The sequence below is a fragment of the Lissotriton vulgaris genome, chromosome 8, assembly GCF_964263255.1.
Source record: "Lissotriton vulgaris chromosome 8, aLisVul1.2, whole genome shotgun sequence".
Lineage (NCBI taxonomy): Eukaryota > Metazoa > Chordata > Amphibia > Caudata > Salamandridae > Lissotriton > Lissotriton vulgaris.
Genome location: NC_141696.1, coordinates 828,943,788 through 828,962,965, shown reverse-complemented (window position 1 = coordinate 828,962,965; position 19,178 = coordinate 828,943,788). Strand labels below are relative to the sequence as shown.

Sequence of the window (19,178 nt, the reverse complement as noted above, 5' to 3'; positions counted from 1 at the left end):
TCTTTCCAAAGGTGTATCTCCGACCAGACATCATCCCCTAGTAATTGATATCTTCGTAGTAACATGTGCAAATAGTAGAACTAACGTAATTCAGCACCAGGATACTCGTGGGGTAATAGTGCGCCCTTTAAGTCTAATTAACATAACATTGTAGTGCTACGCAGAGCATCAGAGATAAAACAAGACAAACACCTTCGCCCCCTCACACCCCGCAACCCATCCCTCCGCCTCCCAACCGCCTCCCCCCACACCAACTCCTGCCAAGGAAAAATGGGAAGTCAAACCCGGCGCAGAGCTAATCTGCGTGGCAGCGGCTAGGTCAGGTCTTGTATTAGCGCGGGGAGGCGCAGTAGCCGCAGGTACCTGGGGCAGGAGAGCTCACGGTACTCTGAGCACAGCAATGCAGGACAGGGATGCCACCGATCGGCGAAACTGGGCCCATCTCCCTGGAGCGAGAAGGAAATGCACTCCAGGCCAAGCACATGCCACAGTCGGAGCCATTGATGCACCGTAGGAGTTCTGTCCTTGCCCCAGTGAAACCGTATGTTCTGTAGTGCCGCCCACAGACCATTTCCCATCTGCTTACCTTTACAGGACTTGAGGGGACATGTGAACCTATCCGATACGCCCAAGATGACATATTCAGGAAAGCGTAGGGGCGTGGTGTCAAAGTGGTGGTCGATTTCGTCCAGACCCTGCGTCCAGTAAGCTGTAAGAGTAGGGCATTCCCATAGCAAATGGAGTAGTGTACCCTCAGCTTCACAACTCCTTCAGCAAGTGGGAGAGTGGCCGGGGTCACTTGGGGGGGAGGGGGGGGGGTGAGGTACCAGTACATCATTGTCTTAGTGGCTGTTCCTGTGCTGGAAGTATTTCTCTCTGTGTGTCAGGCCCTATAATGGATATCTGCCCATTCTTAGGGGGTCAGTGTCCACCCTAGCTCCGTTTCTCACCGTCTCAGGCACGCAGATCGAGCTGCGTGGTCTGGGGTGCGTAGGATATGGTACAGTACTGTGATAAGTCGCTTAGAAAGCAGCCATCGCTCAAACTGAGTAAGCTGCCTCTCCGCTCCCTGGCGAACCTGGGGCTGCATAACCCAATGCTGTATCTTCAGATAATGGTACTGCTCTGTTTCGGATATTGCGAAATCGGATCTAATATCCTCAAAGGACAGGGGGCCCTCCACATCGAATAAATTCCCTATAGACCTGCGGCCTTCTCTGTCCTAATGACCAAATGCCACCCGATCAAGGCCTGGGTTTAAGTCCGTATTGTCCGTGATAGGTGTAAGAGGCGATGGGAATGTGTTCAATACATTGCGAGTGTCAGTGGCGTCCCAAGCCTTTAAGGTGACCCGCACTATGGGTGAGCCGTAGAGTCCGGGAGTCTGGAGGCTCTGCCAAGGAACGGGACCTTCCACTACGACTGTCTTGCCAGTGTTCCCTCCATGAAGAGCCAGCCCTTCTCAGATTCTGGCTGGGTCCATTTCAGCAGGGATCGTAACTGTGTCGCCTTATAATAGAGGTCGAGGTCGGGAATTCCCAGGTCCCCTCCCTATGGGGTCTAAAAGAGTTATTTTTTACCAGTTGCATGCAGAGGAATGTCTGGAACTCGATTATTTTTGATCAGGGTCTTTCTTTAAAAATTGTCTTCCACTGTCCTTAGATGAACTTATTGAGTGTACTCTAATAAAGAATACTCCAGTGGTGAAATATCATTAAAGACATTTGAATAAGGAAAACCTCAGTAATGGCACAAATGCCTACTTATGCATGCTTTGCAAAACAGAATCTCTTTGTTATGTTAAAAAGTTCTTATAAAGCGCACGTACACTGGGTTGGTTTCATGGCGCTGCTCTAAGAGGTACCAGAGCACTGGTAACTTACTCATATGCTTACTAAAAACAGCCAGGTCTTGAGGAGCTTCCTAAAGCTCAAAGATCTGTACAAGATCTAATTTCGGAGGGCAGAGAATTCAAATAGCTGGGAGCTAGTACGGCAAACCTAGCACCGCCCACACGCTTCAGTTTGGAGGAGGGAGTAGACTGAAGATGCTTAGGAGCAGAATGCAAGTTTTGCGTGGGTATGTGCCTTAGAATAAGGCTATCCACAAATTTAGGGCTCCTGCCATTCAATGATTTAAAAATGGGACAACACACCCTGAAGGCTCATCTCCGAGGAATAGGGAGCCAGTGCAGCTTCCTCATGAGGTGGTGACATGTTGCCACCTAGGTTGCTGAAAGATCAGCTTTCTCTGTCTGGTTCTGTACTAGTTGCAGTCGTTTAGTTAAAACAAAAGTGCAATGCCAAAGTACAAGGAATTGGTGTAATCTATATGGGACATGACCATAGCAAGAACTACCCGAATTAAGGCTTCCTGGGTGAGAAATCTACTGATTTTTCTTATTTTCCTCAACTGGTAAAAACAGGTTAAATCACTGAGCTAATTTGGGTCTTCATTGTGAGCTCACAGTTGATTGTTACCTCCAGACTTTTAGCAGAAACGGAAGGGGTGGGAGATTGTCCTAATTCCTTATCTCTTTCTGGTCAAAATGTCTTTGCACATCACATATCCATAGAAAACCTAAAAAAACACCCCCACCAAATTAAGGACTAATGGCCTGCCTATAAAGAGGGGCCAATCCTAAGAAAGCAGTACATGAGCAACATGGATGTGGGAGTGTAGGTAAGATTTCGCTCTGCACAGTGAAGAATTTTAATTAGATACTTTATCTATGCATTAACATCAAACTCCTTAGGAGTATGAAGAGCAATGTACTGCACTGGTGCCTCAACACAATTTGTCAACTGTGGGGGATGTCTGTTGCTATTTTTCAGACCTTGTACTGCATATAGACATCAACCTTGTTTGCCTGGAGCCTCACCAGAACAGGGAAGAGAGTTCTGTTTAGTTTGTTTCTAAAAAAGGAAGAGAGTTTGAAGGCCACTCTTCGAGGCATGTGGGCTGCTGAATTCATATCTTAGCATAGATCGCCGCCTAGTGTTGGGTCCGGATCTTTGCACTTTGTTGTCCTGGAAGAGTCTTCGAAGTATCACGAGATAGATGACTCCTCCCCTGGACTACAGGGCGCATGGGCATCTTATCCATCTTCAGATAGTTTTTTTCCGCCATTGGGTTCGGATGCTATTCCTCAACTCCAACTTCGGAACCAAAACGTTTCAACTTTCTAAGGCCAAAAGGCCTTCTACCTTGACGGTATTGTTCTCGTTCGGTACCCCTTGACTCGAAAGGATATTCCACCTCGATCCGGTGGTCGACGCGGGCTGTTGGGGCTTTTCGACGCCACGTGGGCCTGCTGCCGATGGAAAGGACCCCGTTTAAAAGGTGCCCACAATATCACTCCCAAGTTCCCACATACTGATAAACATACAGTATGCAACAAGTACCTATCTCCCGAGCACAACGAGGAAAACTGTCCAGCTTGTGCTCAGTTCCGGTCGAAGAAAAAAATCCGGAACCGAAGGGCCGCTAGACAAGAGATGCAGCGGCAGGCCCTGGAACCGGAGAACATTTTCGAAGACGAACATGACCTCCCAGAAGCGACGGACTCCGACCTAGAAATTGTCACTGTAGAAGACCAGTCTGACTCCGATGACCAGATCGCACCGGGGCAAACCGTGAGTATCAAGCCTCCTACCCCGCTTCCATCTCAAGACAAGGCTCTGGTCGAAGCATCGCCTAAAGGCCTTAGCCGAGATCGACAAACTCCTTCAAAGACCCCGCCTTCCGGCTCAGCTCCGAAGACCAAACCCAAGCCTTCTGATACCCCGGGAACGAGCTACACTCTTCTCAAAAAGGCTGCCGAACCGAAAAAGGTTGTCGAGCCGAAGAAAATCGTCAATACAAAAAAGGGCGTCGAAACAAAAAAGGTCGTCAATCCCAAAAGAATAGTCTACCTGAAAAAGGGCAGTCGAGCCAAAAAAGAGTGTCGACCTCTAAAAAAAAAAAAAAACGGGTCACACTAAAATTCCTGTTCACCCGAAGAAGGCAGTTGATCCGACGCAAAAAACGTCGATCCGAAGAAGGTTATTGAACCAAAAACACCAGTCGATCCGAAAAAGGTTGTCGAGCTGAAAAAAACGGTTGATCCGAAAGGTCGTCGAACCAAAAAAAGTCGCCTAACCAAAAAAGGCAGTAAAGCCAACAAAACACATCGAACAAAAGGGAGTCGCCGACCCGAAAAAGGTCACCGACCCGAAAACACCAGTCAAGCCGAAAAAAGCTCCACAGCCGAAGGCCCTCGAGCCAAAGACTCATAAACAAGTGACTAAGCCAAAATCATCGGCGCCAAAACCACGGACAGTTGAGGAAGAACTTTTCCACCATGATCCAGTGGGCGAAGAACAACCTAAACTGTATATAGACCCTGAAACAGCACGTGCAACAGTTTACCACAGGAAGAAGAGACCATTGGACACTGACACTTCTTCCCTTGGCCCTCCAAAGAAGAAAGACTTTGGAACATCCTTTCAAGGCCTTTTACTCCTCCTCCTTTCTATCCTAACATGCCTTTTGTGCCTTACTATCCTACATCAGGTTATGATGAGGCAGAAAACATAGAAGAAGATCCTCAAGATAATTTTGTAGAGACTGAGGATCAAGATATACAGGATAACACATGGGATGACCAGAATGATCCTTATGATACATACGACCCACAACCCATCCCTGACACCTCTACATATCCTACAAAGCTGTCGCCTACTGACGACACCATTGTCTTTAACCAATTAGTAGATAGGGCAGCTAAATATCATAATGTAGATATGCACACTGACCCAATAGAAGAGGACTTCCTATTTGATACTTTTCCAACTTCAGAAAATAATGTACGTAAACTTCCTATGTTAAAAGGGGTACTAAAACACCCAAAACATACCGATGGAGAAAAGTTCTGAGGTAATTTTAAAGACCTAGCCTAGGTTAGCACCCCCTTAAACAGTATAGAAACCACAAAGAAGCCTAGGGGTCTAGAAAAGAGAAATTATCTCAAACAGTCATAAATAGTATTTAATACATTGATTACTAACAACTAGTTTCAACGAAGGGGACAACAATACCAAATACAGTGTCAGCGATGATTTATGAGTTGAACCCAAAAGGTATTCGTAGGATGCCCATCAAAAACTTGCGATGATCAATGTTATCATTTGGTCTTCCAACCAAGGTAATAAAGTCTCTTGATCATTGAGACCATATTCTTACCTTGTACCATAGTCGGGTCACTGCCCACAAATACTTTTTGACCAAGTGATATCAAACTGATGGGTAAGAGTGCAGTGCAAAAATCATAAAAGTGGTGAATGTTAAAAAAGGATAGAGGACAAGAGAAATAAATGTATTAGAGATCTGGCCTATTCCTAATTAAAAACGAGAACAGTGCACTTATTTCTCTTGTCCTCTATCCTTTTTTAACATTCACCTCGTTTATGGTTGCTCCCACATGGGCAAGACAGCCAAGGTACACGACACTCCTAGAACTCTCAGTAGTTCCTCACCAAAGACTGAGAATATCGCCCCAGCTACTAACTCCGAACCATGGAGAAATCAGGCACCCAGATCACCAGTCAGATGAACCTAGCGATCTGGCTCCTGAGGTCTTAGAGTTCGGATATCTTAACTTGCCTCCAGACTGTATGAACATTATCAAGGAAGCAAGACGCCCAACTACTAGAGCATGCTACGCAGCTAGATGGAAAAGATTTGTAATTTATTGCAATAATAACCAAATAAATCCATTAGATGCCTCCATCCAAAACATAATCTGTTATTTGTAACATCTGCAAAGATGCAACCTAGCATACTCTTGCATAAGGCTACACCTTGCTGCAATAGCAGCATATCTCCAAAACAGACAACACGTGTCCCTGTTCAGAATACCACCTATCAAAGCGTTTATGGAAGGACTTAAAAGAAGTATCCCTCCAAAACATCCACCCGCGTCAGTCTGGAACTTAAATGTAGTACTTACCAGACTTATGGGGCCACCTTTCGAACCACTCCATTCATGTGAATTACAATTCTTAACATGGAAGGTGGCATTTTTAATTGCCATTACCTCCCTCAGGCGAGTGAGTGAGCTACATGCACTAACCATTCAAGAACCTTTCATGCAAATACACCACAATAAGGTAGTGCTCCGTACTAACCCCAAATTTATGCTGAAATTTATATCCACTTTCCATATCAATCAGTCAATAGAATTGCCAGTTTTCTTCCAAAACCCGCAGTCAGTGACTGAAAGAGTCCTACACACACTAGATGTATAAAGGGCTCTGCTCTATTACGTTGACAGAACTAAATCATTCAGAAAGACAAAAAACTATTTGTTGCTTTTTCACCACAACATTAACCCCATTTCAAAAACTGGGATAGCCAGATGGCTAGTTAAATGCATTCAAATATGCTATCAGAAGGCTAAGCGCACTCTTAACAGTCCCCACAAAAGCTCACTCAACGCGCAAAATGGGTGCATCCATGGCTTTCCTAGGAAATATTCCACTAGAAGACCTATGTAGAGTAGCTACATGGTCTACCATACACACTTTCCCTAAACACTACTGTGTAGACGTGCAAGCAAAGCAGCAAGCTGCTGTAGGCCAGGCTGTCCACAAAACTCTTTTTCAAACTGCTGCAGCTGGTACAGGTGACCACCGCTAGAGGAGATACTGCTATACAGTCTATGCTAAGATATGAATTCAGCAGCCCACGTGCCTCGAACGGAAAATGCTATTTACCAGTATGCATCTGTTCTTGGCATGTAGGGCTGCTGACATTCATATCGCCACCCTCCTCCCCGGTGCCTCTCACAGCTGCAGTAATTCTTTCTACATACATTTACATGGTCATCTCTTACTTTTCTATACTCCATCTTTGCCACAATGGCGAAAAACAATCTGAAGATGGAGAAGATGCCCATGCACACTGTAGTCCTGGACAGGGGTCCTCTATCTCGTGATACTTCGAAGACTCTTCCAGGACAATAAAGTGCAAACATCCAGAACCAACACTAGGCGGCGATCTATGCTAAGATATGAATGTCAGCAACCTTATATGCCAAGAACAGATGCACACTGGTAAGTAGCATTTTCCTTCCTGTTAAGAACAAATGATGAGTTTATTTTTAGTGATGTGTGCTTCATAAGCCATTCATCTGGTCATATTGCACAGTGGGTTGATGTAGCTGCTGCAAAGATTATGTCTAACCTGGAGATTGCGGATTCACAAAAGTATTGTTTAACAGAGTCCTTTATGTATGTATAAAATCAATACCTTTACTTCAGGAACTCGGCACACCTGTTTTAATATCTATTGAGCCACAGAATTGAATCAGTGAATGAAGTATAAATAAAATCACGTCCGAGCACTGAAGTCATTAAAGGTAAAATAAAGCAATGTATATTGACTTTTATTTCCAGAATATGGTGTATCTGACAGTGACAGATTGTTTCTGTATGCTTGATTTAACTGTGATCTTGCCATAACCACCTCTTACCTAGGGTGGAGATGTTTTCAGTGTAGATGGACTTGCATGTAAGGATTTTGTGTTCTCAAAAGCAATTAATTATTTACCATGGGTAATGATTTATTTTGCATCTGATTTGTTTAGAAAGTTAAAGGGGCCATTAGGTGTTCACAAAATGTTTGTTACCCAGTGCAGCATCTCTTACAGTCACCAGCAATAGTCAATTCAGAATGGTTCCTGATTTGAGGCTTTCTGCTTGAGGTATTCGAGTTTATTGTGAGCTTTGACAAATCCTGTGAGGTCATTCATCGCATATCCCCTTTACAATCCAGGTTTCCAAATGTGATTGTCTTTGGGAAAGTCTGCTTGCTGTCTGCAGTTTGATATTACTGAAATGTTCTAGTCGACAGCCCTGAAGCTATCTCTAGTTGTTCTCATCACAACATTCTTAATGTTTCAGGTGTAATGTCTGTTGTGGTATTAATTCACACCAACATCCCATAGCATCTTGGCTGCCCCGATCAGGCATATGTCATGTGTTTGGCATCTAAAACAATTGTTGAAATCCGACACGACTGGTAGACCTCTGACGTCCATTGGACCATTAGTCAAATGGTCGGTTTTCGATGGAAGAGAACTCTGCTTGGAAAGTTAGTGCACCCTTTAAAGAAAAGAGGACTTCATTATCACTTACCTTTAGCAAAGTGGCAGAAGGAGACTAATATTTTTTCTAGTCTAAAGAAAGATGCCAAATATCTCAGTACATAACAGCAAATATCAGTATGTGCTGGATACAGCTATCTAGGGGATATATATAAGCAGTGAGAGGAAAATACAGTAATATTGATTAAATCTATAATTTTTAATACATGTTTCATGAAAATAGAAACTGTACTTTTTAATACATGTTTCATGAAAATAGAAACTGTACTTTGAAGGGAATTTTTATTGTATTTATACAAATTGCTTCTTTCAATAATCATAGCATTTTAAACGCATTTATGCGGATAGTATAACTTCTATGTCTATGACAACATGTGGCGCACTTGCACTTTAAAAATGGGCTGAGCACAATGCATTGTCATGTGATCAAGGCCGCAGGGACGGCCGAAACGCATCGTGGCATAGCTGTTTGGGAACAATAAATAATTGAATGCTGCAACAAGTTGGTCCATGCCTCGTATTTCCACTTGATGGGTGGAGTGCTGCTGCTGCGAGGTATTGCAGATATATAAATATATATTACCTACTGGCGGTCGCCAGTAGGTAGTTATAGTTAGGATTGTTTTCCATAGGGAATCCGCAATATTCTATTGGGAATAACTTTGGTGCCGGTTGAGGAATCTGCCTGAAAATATCCTGAAATTTGCCTCGCTGCGCTGCGCTCCTTCCCTGAAAGTTTGGGGGGGATTCGTCAAGCGGGGGCCGAGATAAAAGGGGGGTCCCCAAAACGCGTTTTCCCCATGTTAATTTCCATAGGGCGGTTGGACTCACTTTTAGCCCGAACGGCTGAATGGATTTCCACCAAACTTGGCAAAATTGTAGGGACTGATTGCCCGATGTGCCTTTGCTATGTCTCAAGATATGTGCTCCAGTGGATTTTGAGTAATTTTGGTTACAAAAATATATATATCTATAAGCGCGCCCCGGTACGCGCACCGGGGCGCGTACCAGCGCGCTACGAGAGTTTGCGCGCGGAAAGCTGATTGGCTCTCGGGTGTCTGTCAACATTCCAAACAGTCCGGGGCGGCCGCCATCTTGTATCTCGGTAGGATCGAGACACAAGAGGTGGCAAAATCAAAGGGGGAAATGACCAAAAGGGGGCAGGGTAGACCCCCCTGACCCCCTAGGTATGATGTGGGGGCCATAAAAGGGCCCCGCGGGGTAAAAACATTTTTTTTTAGTTTTTTCGATTTGCGCGGGGGGAGCGCCCGGTACGCGCACCGGGGAGCGTACCATGGGGAAAAAAGAATGACAGGGTTTTTAAAAAAATGTAGCATTTTTTTTATAAATTGGAGGTAGTTCTAAAAAGAACTGTTTTTTTAATTCTTTTTGTTTTATATTTTTTTTGAACATTTTGTACTTTTTTTGGCTTTTATGAACAATTTTATATTTTTGGGGGAATTTTTATGGGGACAAACAAAAAACAGGGAATTGGAAACGGCTCAACTGGAGCAAAAAAAATCAGGAAAAAATTAAGGTTTCTTTGGGCACTTGGGGTTGTCACCAGCACGGTTGATGAGTTTAACACTTTGCTCACCATAGCAAATTGTACACCCACAAAATATGCACATTATTTTGAAATTTTCAAACTGGGTTTGGATGTTTGGGACCATCTCCCTTGTCTCTGGTCCCGATGGAGTGGGTTGGGTACTTTGGGAGGTGCTGGGAGAAGATTGGGGAGGGTTTCTGGTCAGTTCTCTGACCTCTGCCGCACTATAGTTGTTAGGGTGCCGGCGTTGCATGTGGCGAATCATGGTGTTATTGCCAAAAGAATATTTTTTGGCAGGGTTCCCCCTGGAAAGTACAGTGCCACAGATCAGACAAGTCACCTCTGGCGCATTTACTTTCTTTTGGCCCCTTGGGATTTAAAAAAATTCCCACATAATGTGCTCCTTTGGCTTTTAGGGGGTAGTATCTTCTGGCAGGTAGCGCCGCCTCTCCTCCTCCTCCGTCTCCACCTCCTCTTCTTCATCTCTACCACTGTGGTGTTGTGGTGGTCCTTGTGGTGGTGGTGGGGGTGGTGGTGGTGGCGGCTGAGATGCTCCTGCTGCTACTGTAGCCATTTCTCAGTACAAATAGGTACTAATAGCTCTGGAAACAGGTCTTCCTCACTCAAAGTACAAAGTGAGAATGAGGAAAAAAGGTGGGGGCTTTCATCATTAGGAAACCAAAACTGTCCTGAACCAATTAAGTGTTATTTTTAGGTCACATGACCCGACGCGCTTACACTACGCGCCCCGGGGCGCTTACGTAGCGCGATCGTATGCGCTCGGGTGCGCTTACGCCGTGCGTATCATGCGGACACGGCTACGCGATACGTCACGAATATGTTTTCGTTCACAGCAATCGCGCGAACGGGACGCTCACCGGTACGCGCACCTGGACGCGCCGCAAGACTGCGCTTACCGGTGCGCTCAAGGGCAAAAAAATAAAAATAAAAAATAGACATATAAAAAATAGTATTACATAAATATTCAATATAGGATTCATTATAAAAAATATTATATTTAATAGCAATAGAAATTTGCTATTTCAAAAACTTAGAAATTCACTGAAAAAAACATAGGTTTGAGGCCCTATATATAGTTAGGAATTAGCATTTAAAAAACCTATGAAATTCACTGAAAAAACCATAGGTTTCACACCAGTTATAGTTAAGAATTTGCATTTAAAAAACCTATTAAATTCACAGAAAAAACTATAGGTTTGACACCAGTTATAGTTAGCTGGAAATGTTACTGACGTAAAACCATTGAAATTCCCACGTTATAGTTAGTTGGACTCACTATAACTTGCGCGCCTGCAATGCATTGCTGATGACGTCACATATTACATCACTCATGACATGGTCAGTGACATCACTCATGACATCACTGATGACACCATCCAGTGAATGTGTGTCTTTCTGTAAAATAAATATGTTTTATATATGTATTTGTAAAGGTCGATGGAAGAATACATTTTTAAATAAGTGTCTAAATGGATGTTTTTTATCATAAGGCCTGCCATCTGGCACATATACTAATGTTCAGGACACGCATTATTCCTTCAAACGTCAAGAAGTATCTGTGACTCCTACTAGATAATCAGTGCTGCTAATCTAGTTCTTTTTCTGAGTCTTGAGGTTTTATTTGGTACTTCTTAGTACCACGTTTCTTGTTTTTTCTTGAACTCCTTTTTCATATGACTCTTTGATTCTACCTTGCGTCTTTCCTCATGACTTCTCTAAGGTAGGTGAAAATGTGTAAGTATATCATCCTAGTAGATTCTACAGGTGCTAGGTAAATGGCCTTTGAAGCTGCTATGCTGCTAGATGGCTTGCAGTATGGGTCCAAGAGTGGCTAGACTGGACCTTTGGCTATAGTGCTTTACAGCGGAGTGCTTTTCCAGATCTTATGGTAGTAACTGAAGAGCTCATTTGTCTGGTGCTGCAGTGTTGACTACTCTGCTATGAACATATAAAGCAGTAGACTAATGTTAATCACTTTGTTTGGGCATGGGATACCTTTAATTCAAGTTCTAAATTGGACCGGTATTAATCCCAGACTAGTCCTGCACCTAGTTTGGCTCAGTGCAGCATGTCTTTCATGATGATCAGATTGGGGGCAGTGCAAATTAATATATGGACATTTATAATCAACCAGTAAAGTATCATACCAATGGATAAACCCCTTCTGCCATCAAGAATCCTTCTCCAGTTTTGTGGTTTATAAAACCTGAACCTTCACCATTGCAGTGTACTTTGTACTTGGTTTCTTGCCATAAGCTGTTGCGTCTCTTATTTATTGAATGCCTTTGTATGTTTTCCTAGGAGCGTTTAGAGCAAGAAAGGAAAGAAAGGAAAAAGCAAAAAGAAAAAGAAAGGAAGGAACGTTTAAAAAAGGAAGGGAAACTTCTAACAAAAGCTCAGAGAGATGCTAGAGCCAGAGCAGAAGCTACACTAAAGCTTCTCCAAGCTCAAGGTAAGTTCTGTAAGGCTCAGCTTTCTGTATACCTATGCTACACTCCTCCCACGTTGTGTGGGGGAGGCAAGAATGATGTGATCAATACAGTTTAAAAATTAGGCATTTATAAAAGGCAACACTTGTAGGGAAAAGCAGACTAGCATGTCCTGATCTTAAATTATTTTTATGTTGGATACTTCCAATCACAGATTCCTACCATGATTGTTACCAGGGGCCAGACTGGATCCAGAAACTCAAAAAGCATTGTTTCTGCAGGTCTATTTGTTGTGCTATAACACTCTGTGCTTTCTTTCCCACTCTGGAAGCGATGAGCAGAGCCACATATAAGTTTCATCCATGTCACTGACATGAGTTATTTTCTTTGGATCTGGAGCTCCACTCCTTTTCTTCATTCCATGAAGATATTTTTTCTTACCAATTTTTTTTTTCTTTCTCAAATTCGTCCTGTGTGCAAGGGATCAAGTCATCCACTAAGACTACATAGTTTAACCCTTGAATGGATAGTCTCAAAAAAATGTGTTTTAGATCCCCAAGAAGTGTGCCTCTGGTGTTTGAGTTCAAGGAACAGCTCCCAAGGCCTGAGATTGTTGCTCCCAGATTGATTTGAAAGCCGTCCGAAAACATGAGAATGGTACATGGCAAAACGCAGCACTGCATGTGAGGGTACGGATAGGCATCCAAAAGAAACAGAGATCAATGCGCGTGGGTAGCGCTTATGTTCGAGGCATGTGGGCCACTAAATTCATATCTTGTGCATAGATCGCCGCCTAGAGTTGGGTCCGGATGATTGCACCTTGTTGTCCTGAAAGAGTCTTTGAAGTATCACGAGATAGGTGGCTCCTCCCCTGGACTACAGTGCGCATGGACATCATCTCCATCCTCGCATTGTTTTTTTCCGCCATTGGGTTCGGATGTGTTCCGTGACTCGCGTTCGGAACCTATAGGAAAAACTTGTTTTCTTCAGGCCAAAAGGCCTCTTTAAGCGTCGGTATTGTACTTCGTTCGGTTCTGAGTTAACTTATCCGGTTTCCCGGATACTTGAGCACATGTGCTCCCAGCTTTTTTGGCCCGATCGAAGATTGACATGGACGATGGAATTCCAGGCCCCGTTTAAACATTGCCCAGTCTGTACCGCGAAGTACCCTCTCTCAGACGTGCACCCTGTGTGCAACAGGTGTCTGTCTCCAGACCACGACGAGGAGAGTTGCTTGGCCTGTTCGAAATTCTGGTCGGAAGAGGCACTCGCTCTTCAACGTGAGGCGAGACTACCGGCGCGGAGAGCGTCGGATGTGGAGGATATCTTCAAGGTTGGGGACGACGAGGGCGTCCAAGAGGAGGAACCGGAGCACTTCTCCGACCCGGCCTCCTGTCAAGAATCTTACTACGGAGAAGAGGTAGACGATGAGAACATCGAAGACGATGAAGCCGTCGAGGTAAGAGACGACGGTATGGCCATTGGAGCCGCAGAGGGCGGCTCCAGCGAGGAGCAAGACCCAACCGAACCTTCGGGAGTCGAAAGTGACACTGTCTTGTCAAAGGCTCAGGGCGAAGCATCGCCGGAAGGCCTTAGCCAAGATCTTTATACTCATTCTACTGCCCCGCAAACTGGCCCGGCTAAGAATATTTCAGAGCCTTCGGTGGGTACGCCTTCGAAAACGAAACCGACACTGACTAAAGACAAATCGAAACCGAAACTGAAACTGCCCAAACCAGTATTTGTTTCGCAAAGCCTCGTTCCATCGGATCATAAGAAGACTCGGAGTGTCATTGCCCCTTCGGGGTCACAAAAGTGTGCCAACCCGAAGATCGGTACATCCAAGAAGGTGCCAAAGGCCAACAGAGACGGAGCGACATCATCTAAGGATGCCCTCGGGGCGTGGACACTGAAGACGGACTTGAGTCGCAGCCGCCCCTCAGTCCGAATGCATACAAGTTGATGCTGGTGAAGGTTCTCGAAGACCAGCACAAAATGGCTACGTTGGAACGTGACGCATCAAGCCGCGGCCATTTTGGAAACCCCGCGCAACAACTGGCTCGAAGTTGGCGATGGCCGTAAAAAAATAAAACAGCCATCGGGGCCTCCACCTATGGTTTTTGGACTGCCTCCGACTGCAAGACCTAAAACGTCTAAGCCGGCACAGGGCACCGACCCTGGTAAAATGATGTCAAAACTTAAGGGGCCGACCGCCACTCCTGAAGGTATTGGTTCCAGTCAACCTTCTTCTGAAAGCTCAAAGAAGTTGTACATTGACTCTGCAACCGGAAGACTCACCCTTTTCAAACGGAAGATCTTGCCGGAGAAGCCAATGGAATCCTATCAAATTCCACTTAAAAGGAAAAGAGACTCTGCTTCCTCGCCAGTTCTTTTCGAGCCCGTAAGGCCTTATGGACAAGCCTTTACACATTCCCCCACACGCACTGAGGATGGTGGGGGGGGGGGGATGACCAGAATGACGAGCAATTCAACTATCCTGATGACTCTAATCAGGATGACTCGCAGGATGCGCTCGACGATCAAGGCACAGCGGACACCCAGTGTTACCAAGTAAAGACAGCCCCCGCAGAGGATACTGTGGCGTTCAATGCTCTGATTGGAAGGGCAGCGTTGAACCACGATGTGGTCATTCATGCAGACCCAGTTGAGGAGGACTTTCTGTTTGATACCTTCTCTACGTCGGACAGATCAGTGAAGACGCTGCCGATGCTGAAGGGTGTCCTTAAGCACGCCAATGACATTTTCAAGGACACAACCAGAGCAAGGGTGGTGAACCCACATATTGAAAAGAAATACAGGCCTGCTCCTGTGGACCCTACGTATATAAGGGGTCAATTGCCATTGGACTCTTTGGTGGTCTAAATGCCCGGAAGAGGGCGAACTCACAAACCAGTGGTGAAGCTCTTCCCCCAGACAAAGAATCTAAAGTATTAGAAGCCTCTGGGAAGCGGGTTGCTGCGCAGGCGGCGAATATTTGGAGAATAGCCAATACACAGGCTCTACTGGCTAGATACGATGGGGCTCACTATGATACTCTAGAGCAATTGTTGCAACACTTGCCTGATGAATATAGAGAGGGGGCGGAAATGTTGATTCAGGAAGGGAAACTGATATCAAACGCCTCTATCAAGTGTGCACTAGATTCAGCAGACACTGTTGCCAGGGCCATTAACACTAGTGTAATGCTAAGGAGGCAGGCATGGTTACGAATTTCAGGATTTAAGCCAGAAATACAAACAAGTTTGCTCAATCACCCCGTTAACCCAGATTTCTTGTTTGGGCCTGACGTTGACACAATTCTTGAAAAGATCAAGAAAGACACCGAGACGGCTAAGTCTATGGGGGCCTTGCAGTCTCAACAGTTCAGAGGAGGTTTTTTTCGTCGCTCAGGTAGTAGAGGGCCGTCAAGAGGGCAAACATCTCAGCAAACACAATACAATAAAGGTGGTGCACAGACCACCTTTAACAAAAACAATAGAGGTGGATACCGTGGTAACAGCACCAAAGGCAGAGGACGTAGAAATTATAACACCAGGTCCTCAGCAAATACCAAACAATGATGTCTTGTCACTGCCCCCGGACCACGTAACACCGGTTGGGGGACGACTCCAGCAGTTCCTGCCAGTCTGGGAAGGCATTACCACAGACCGGTGGGTGAGGCAACTTATCCAGTACGGGTATTGTTTAGAGCTGACATCCACTCCACCCGACATACCACCAAGACACCATCCTATGTCCGCAGAGCACTTACCCTTATTACAGCAAGAAGTGGCCAGCATGCTGCAAAAAGGGGCCACAGAACTGGTGCCTCTAGAGGAGCACGGAACAGGGGTGTACTCTCTATTTCTTAGTCCCAAAGAAGGACGGGTCTCTCAGACCCATTCTGGATCTGAGACCCTTGAACCTATACATCCTTTCAGAACATTTCCACATGCTGACTCTGCAGCAGGTCCTGCCATTGCTCAGTCAGGGGGATTTCCTGGCAACTCTGGATCTGAAGGATGCATATTTCCATATACCCATACATCAGGCACACAGGAAATACCTCAGGTTCACTATACAGAACAAGCATTACCAGTTCAAGGTACTACCCTTTGGAGTGACCACTGCTCCCAGAGTGTTCACCAAGTGCTTGGCGACCGTGGCGGCACACCTTCGGAGACAACACATTCATGTCTACCCTTACCTGGACGACTGGCTTGTGCAAGCAAAGTCGGCCCAGCAGTGCGCCAGCCACGTGTCCCGCACATCTCATCTTCTGCACAGTTTGGGATTTTCTCTGAACTATCCAAAAGTCGCATCTTCAACCCTCTCAAGTACAGCAGTACCTGGGAGCGACGTTGGACACTGTGACAGCTACAGCCCAGCCAAACTCAGTGGGAATTGACAGCATGCAACTGCTGATTCGCAGATCCAGACCACAACACTCACTACAGGCGCAAGTGTTTCTGCAGTTGATGGGCATGATGGCCTCCTGCATATTCATAGTCCCGCACGCGAGACTGCACATGCGTCCGCTCCAAGAGTGTTTAGCACGACAGTGGAATCAGGCTCAAGGACAATTGAAAGACCTAGTGTTGGTGACCGGTCATGCATACAACTCTCTGCATTGGTGGAGTCCACAAAACCTTTGCAAGGGACGACCGTCCCAAGAGCCTGTACCACAAATAGTGCTCACGACGGACGCATCCCTCCTGGGGTGGGGGGCGCATCTCCTTCATTACACAGTGCAGGGACTATGGTCTGATCAACAGAAGAAGATGCAAATCAATCTGCTGGAATTGATGGCAATCTTCATGGCAATGCAGGCTTTCAAGATACATCTGTGCAACAAGGTCATGTTGATCCGGACGGACAACATGACGGCCATGTATTACATTCAGAAGCAGGGAGCCACTCACTCTCCACAGTTGTCACACTTGGCACAGAGCATGTGGAAGTGGGCCATTCAGAGGAACATTTTCCTCATGGCGGAGCACCTCCCAGGCCAGGACAACCAGATGGCGGATCTGCTCAGCAGGCACAGCCATCAGGTGCACGAGTGGGAGATTCATCCTTCGGTGCTGCAACCGTACTTCCAGCTGTGGGGACATCCAGAAATCGACCTGTTCGCCACAAACGAGAACGCAAAATGCCCAAACTTCGCCGCCATGTTCCCACACCCGCGGTCTCAGGGCAATGCGATATGGATGAACTGGTCAGGCAGATTTGCGTACGCTTTTCCACCGGCCCCACTCATACCTCTGGTGGCACGGAAACTGAGACAGCACTCGATGACTCTCATCCTGGTTGCTCCAACGTGGGTGAGGCAAGCATGGTACACCACGTTCCTAGAACTTTCCGTGGTGCCTCATCAAAGACTGCGTCTTACACCCAGTCTTCTCACTCAAAGCCATGGCGAAGTTCAGCACCCAGATCCGCAACAGTTAAACCTTGCGATATGGCTCCTGAAGTCATAGAATTTGGGTATCTGAACCTGCCTCCTGATTGTATGGACATCATTAAGGAGGCAAGACGGCCTACCTCTAGGGCCTGCTATGCTGCCAAATGGAAACGTTTTGTCATTTACTGTTCCAACCATGACACAAACCTGCTGGATGCATCAACACAAAACATTATTTGTTACCTGTTACATTTATACAGATGCAATCTGGCATACAGTTCTATACGTATTCATTTGGCGGCAATAGCGGCTTACTTACAGAACAGGCAACACCTTTCACTGTTCAGAGTGCCAGCCATAAAGGCTTTTATGGAGGAACTCAAACGAGTCATTCCATCCAGAAGACCACCTTCACCGGTCTGGAATCTTAATATAGTTTTGACCAGACTGATGGGACCTCCTTTCGAACCTCTCCACTCTTGTGAGATACAGTTCCTAACTTGGAAGGTTGCCTTCTTAGTAGCGGTCACGTCGCTGAGACGGGTTAACGAGCTGCAAGCCCTAACCATTCAAGAACCTTTTATACAGGTTCACGAAAATAGGGTGGTACTACGACCTGACCCTAAATTCATGCCCAAGGTAGTTTCTCAGTTCCACATTAATCAAACTATTGAACTGCCAGTTTTCTTCCCTAATCCAGACTCAGTGGCAGAAAGATCACTGCACACATTAGACGTCAAACGAGCTCTCCTGTACTATATAAACAGGACGAAGGATTTCAGGAAGACTAAACAACTCTTTGTTGCTTTTTCACCACGGCACAAGGGCAAACCCATTTCCAAATCAGGTATAGCCAGATGGATTGTTAAGTGTATTCAGATTTGTTATCAGTAGGCTAAACGCACACTAACAGTCCCCCCAAGAGCGCATTCAACACGCAAGCTAGGGGCATCCATGGCTTTCCTGGGTAACATTCCATCAGAGGACATATGTAGACCAGCCACATGGAATAACATACGTACATTCACCAAACACTACTGTGTTGATGTACATTCCAAGCAGCAAGCTGCTGTAGGACAGGCTGTTCTAAAGTCCCTCTTTCAGGCTGCTGCAGCTGGCTCGGGCAACCACCGCTAAGGGAGAAACTGCTATTTATTCTATGCACAAGATATGAATTTATGTATTAAATCTTTTATTGAGCATAGACAAACCAAATGCACCTCCGAGATATTTATAGGGGCCGTCACCACTCTGGGGAGGCCTAAGTCAGCGACCCCACTGACACCCCTCACAAGGCCAGCGGGCACATTGTCTGTTAACACAGCAAGCCGCCTACAACCCAACTGGGCCGGCCGCGTCATAAGAGGTGCTACAACGGTGCAAGCTATGCAGTACTAGTGCAACCTGAGAGAACAAAGAACTGTAAACAACCCCCCTACCCTTCCCACCCCTATCCTCCCCTCTCCTTGTCCAATTCCGGGGATGATCAGTCGGTTGTTGTCTTCCATTAACGGTCAAGTGGTGCTGCGTGCGCTGGGCCTGTGCGCTTGCGGGCGCGCGTCTTGGGTTCTGGGAGAGGTGTTTCGGCTAGGCGTAGCAGACGCAGGTAGCGTGGGCAGCTCACCTCAC

The 19,178-nt window shown here is 45.8% G+C and overlaps 1 protein-coding gene across 2 annotated transcripts in view; it reads left to right on the top strand.

Annotated features, from left to right (window-relative positions):
* Window positions 1–19,178, top strand: part of EIF5B (eukaryotic translation initiation factor 5B) — a 697,227-nt gene that overhangs the window by 142,361 nt on the left and 535,688 nt on the right. For both annotated transcript variants that reach the window (XM_086934729.1, XM_086934728.1), the window contains exon 6: window positions 12,018–12,168. In XM_086934729.1, the coding sequence (XP_086790855.1) occupies window positions 12,018–12,168 (151 nt within the window). The remainder of the gene's footprint in view (window positions 1–12,017; window positions 12,169–19,178) is intronic.